This window comes from Amblyomma maculatum, chromosome 7 (assembly GCF_055883805.1).
Source record: "Amblyomma maculatum isolate TAMU_Amacu chromosome 7, ASM5588380v1, whole genome shotgun sequence".
NCBI classification, from domain to species: Eukaryota; Metazoa; Arthropoda; class Arachnida; order Ixodida; family Ixodidae; genus Amblyomma; species Amblyomma maculatum.
In genome coordinates this window covers 74274478-74276801 of record NC_139350.1, presented here as the reverse complement: position 1 = coordinate 74276801, position 2324 = coordinate 74274478, and the positions used below count along the sequence as shown (strand labels likewise).

At 46.4% G+C, this 2324-nt stretch overlaps 1 protein-coding gene across 1 annotated transcript; it reads right to left on the bottom strand.

Moving 5' to 3' along the window:
- Window positions 1-708: 708 nt before the first annotated feature.
- LOC146183644 (uncharacterized) lies at window positions 709-1658 on the bottom strand. The gene has a single exon (XM_084608738.1). The coding sequence runs from the start codon at window positions 1180-1182 to the stop codon at window positions 709-711; it is 474 nt and encodes a 157-aa protein (XP_084464864.1). The 5' UTR covers window positions 1183-1658.
- Between the last annotated feature and the right edge of the window lie 666 nt (window positions 1659-2324).

Here is a 2324-nt window from a genome sequence, read left to right as displayed (position 1 = left end):
AGCATTCGGCTGCGCGAGCGAGCGAAATCCGCTGCCGCCGACACGCTCCTTCGTTCACACTTCTGAGCCAACATATCGCCGCCGTCGCCCCTTCGACTGCGAGCTCCCATTAACCCTGACCTGACCGCTCGACTGCAGCTAATTACGCCACGAAAAGCATACATATGCTAAGTTCCGAAGGAAAACCGCATTATCATTCGATTGTTCACTAAATCGTGGCACATCTGACCAACATACTGCGGCAACAAGACCTTCAACGTGCAGGCATCGTGAACCGAAAGGGGCACACTGGCCGCTTATGCCAAGGACAGCGTCGCTTTTATTCCAAACGCCATTCTTCCCCAATCGCATCCTTCCCTATTGTGCTGGTCCCCTAGGGAAAAAGGGCCTCGGATAAAAAGTAAAGACTAAAAATAACGAAGCACCTCAAATACACCAAACAAGCTAAAATACTGAAGGAAGAAAACATTTTCTATAAGTAAACAACAGCGGCAGCGCGATTCGAACTGCCTTCTTGTTCCACAGCGTTGTGCGCTAACCACTCGGCCACGCGAAATTTTTTTTTTTGTTGTTGTTTACTGCATGGGAAAACTTCCGTAAAAAAAGGAAAAGCTCCACTTACTTAAACTTGTCCATGTCTAAAGTTACCGGGCTGCTTAATACGAGCCCGTCATATCCTTAGCCCAACAATGCACCATCATCAAAACATCAAAACTCTGGGACGCAAACACATGCATCCAGATACGGCATCCAGTTTGGAGGTTCTTCACGTGCAGCATACACACTCCCCACCAAAGCATAAGGCTCCCGAAACAGGGATTTGGACGATCTTGGTGGCTCTGCATGTCTGTCGATCATGCGGCTTTTCCAAAAACTGAACAGTCCCATCAACACAAATAGATCGTAAGGCGCGACAGAGTTTTTGTCAGGAGACAAAAATCTAATAGCATATGGTGTAATTTCAATATCCTGCTTAATATTTCTTTGTAGTATGTCCCCCCAAAAAAACATAGCATCACGGCACAGAATAAAGCAATGATCAATTGTCTCAGGCACATTACACAGACAGAAATTCATCGTGCAGGGCAAAAACATCTCCTTATCATGAAGAAATGTCTTGACAGGCAACGTTTCTGTGTGTAGTTTGAAAAAGAACGTTTTTGCAGCTGCCTGAATGCACATTTGCCTAACACGCTTTAGAACAGTGATGTCCAAAAACCCCAGATAGGCTGCCGATGCAACGGTGTTGGGAACAAAGACTCAATGAGAGCCTGGGTCATCTGCTTTCTCGAGATGCTATACATGTAATCTACAAAGAAACGCACAGTGAGAAAATTGAAAGTGTCAGCAACCTCCTTAGGGAATCCCCATAAAGGCCCCTCACGAGCATGCCCAGTCGGTGCGAATAAGTAAGCAAATGAGAGGGACTAAGACGCCTAATGAGCACAGCTACAAGAAACGGGTGGTTTGCCGATTTGAAAAAGAAATAAACGGGAAACAAGTTGATGCACAAACAAGTGAACAAGGCCCACTCCACCAAACTCTAAGGGAAGGGACAAGTCACGCCGCATGGGCTCCCATTGAGAGCGCCACACAAATGTTGCAGATATTCTGTGTATAGCTTGCACCTTCCTCCTCACACAATGCAAGACTTGAAGGACATACGCAAGCTTTGCAAACAAAAATAAGTCAAAGACCTGTGCCCTAGCAAACACTGAGAGTTCCCTGCCCATCCAAGCCGCATACGTACCATTTGTGAATCCCAGTAGGCTGCGCTGTTGCGAACTTGGTGCAGCGGAACCCCTAGGTACTGAAGAGGACTGCACTCCCAGCATATGCCTTCAAACTGGCGTGGTCTAGTGCCCCAATGGCCCAACCAAAAGCCTTTGGATTTATGCCTAAAATAAGAGCCGCACCTGATAAATCGCAGAACTCTTCCATCAAGTGTAAAGCCTCTAGTACACTCTTTTTGTCAGAACAAAAGTGGGCGATATCGTCCGCGTAGGCTAAAATCTTAACTTCCCATTGAGCCAGAGAGAAACCACGGATGGCTGCACTGTTAATGATACTGAGACAGAGGGGTTCCAGATATAAGGCAAACAACAGTGGAGACAGTGGACATCCTTGACGAACAGATGATTCCAGTGGTATTGGCTTCGCTAGCTCAGGATTAACCATTAGTCTTGTATACGAGTTCATATATCACAGCCTTATGACTTTGATCAAAACGACACCAATGTTTGCATGCTCCAAGAACGCGAACCTTTATCAAACGCCTTCTCGAGGTCAATTGGAATAAGAGCTACATGGCCGTCTCATCCGAA

Bases quoted from the DNA above. Each gene is read 5' to 3' on its own strand.
- LOC146183644 (XM_084608738.1), bottom strand. From the start codon at position 1,182: ATGTGCATTCAGGCAGCTGCAAAAACGTTCTTTTTCAAACTACACACA.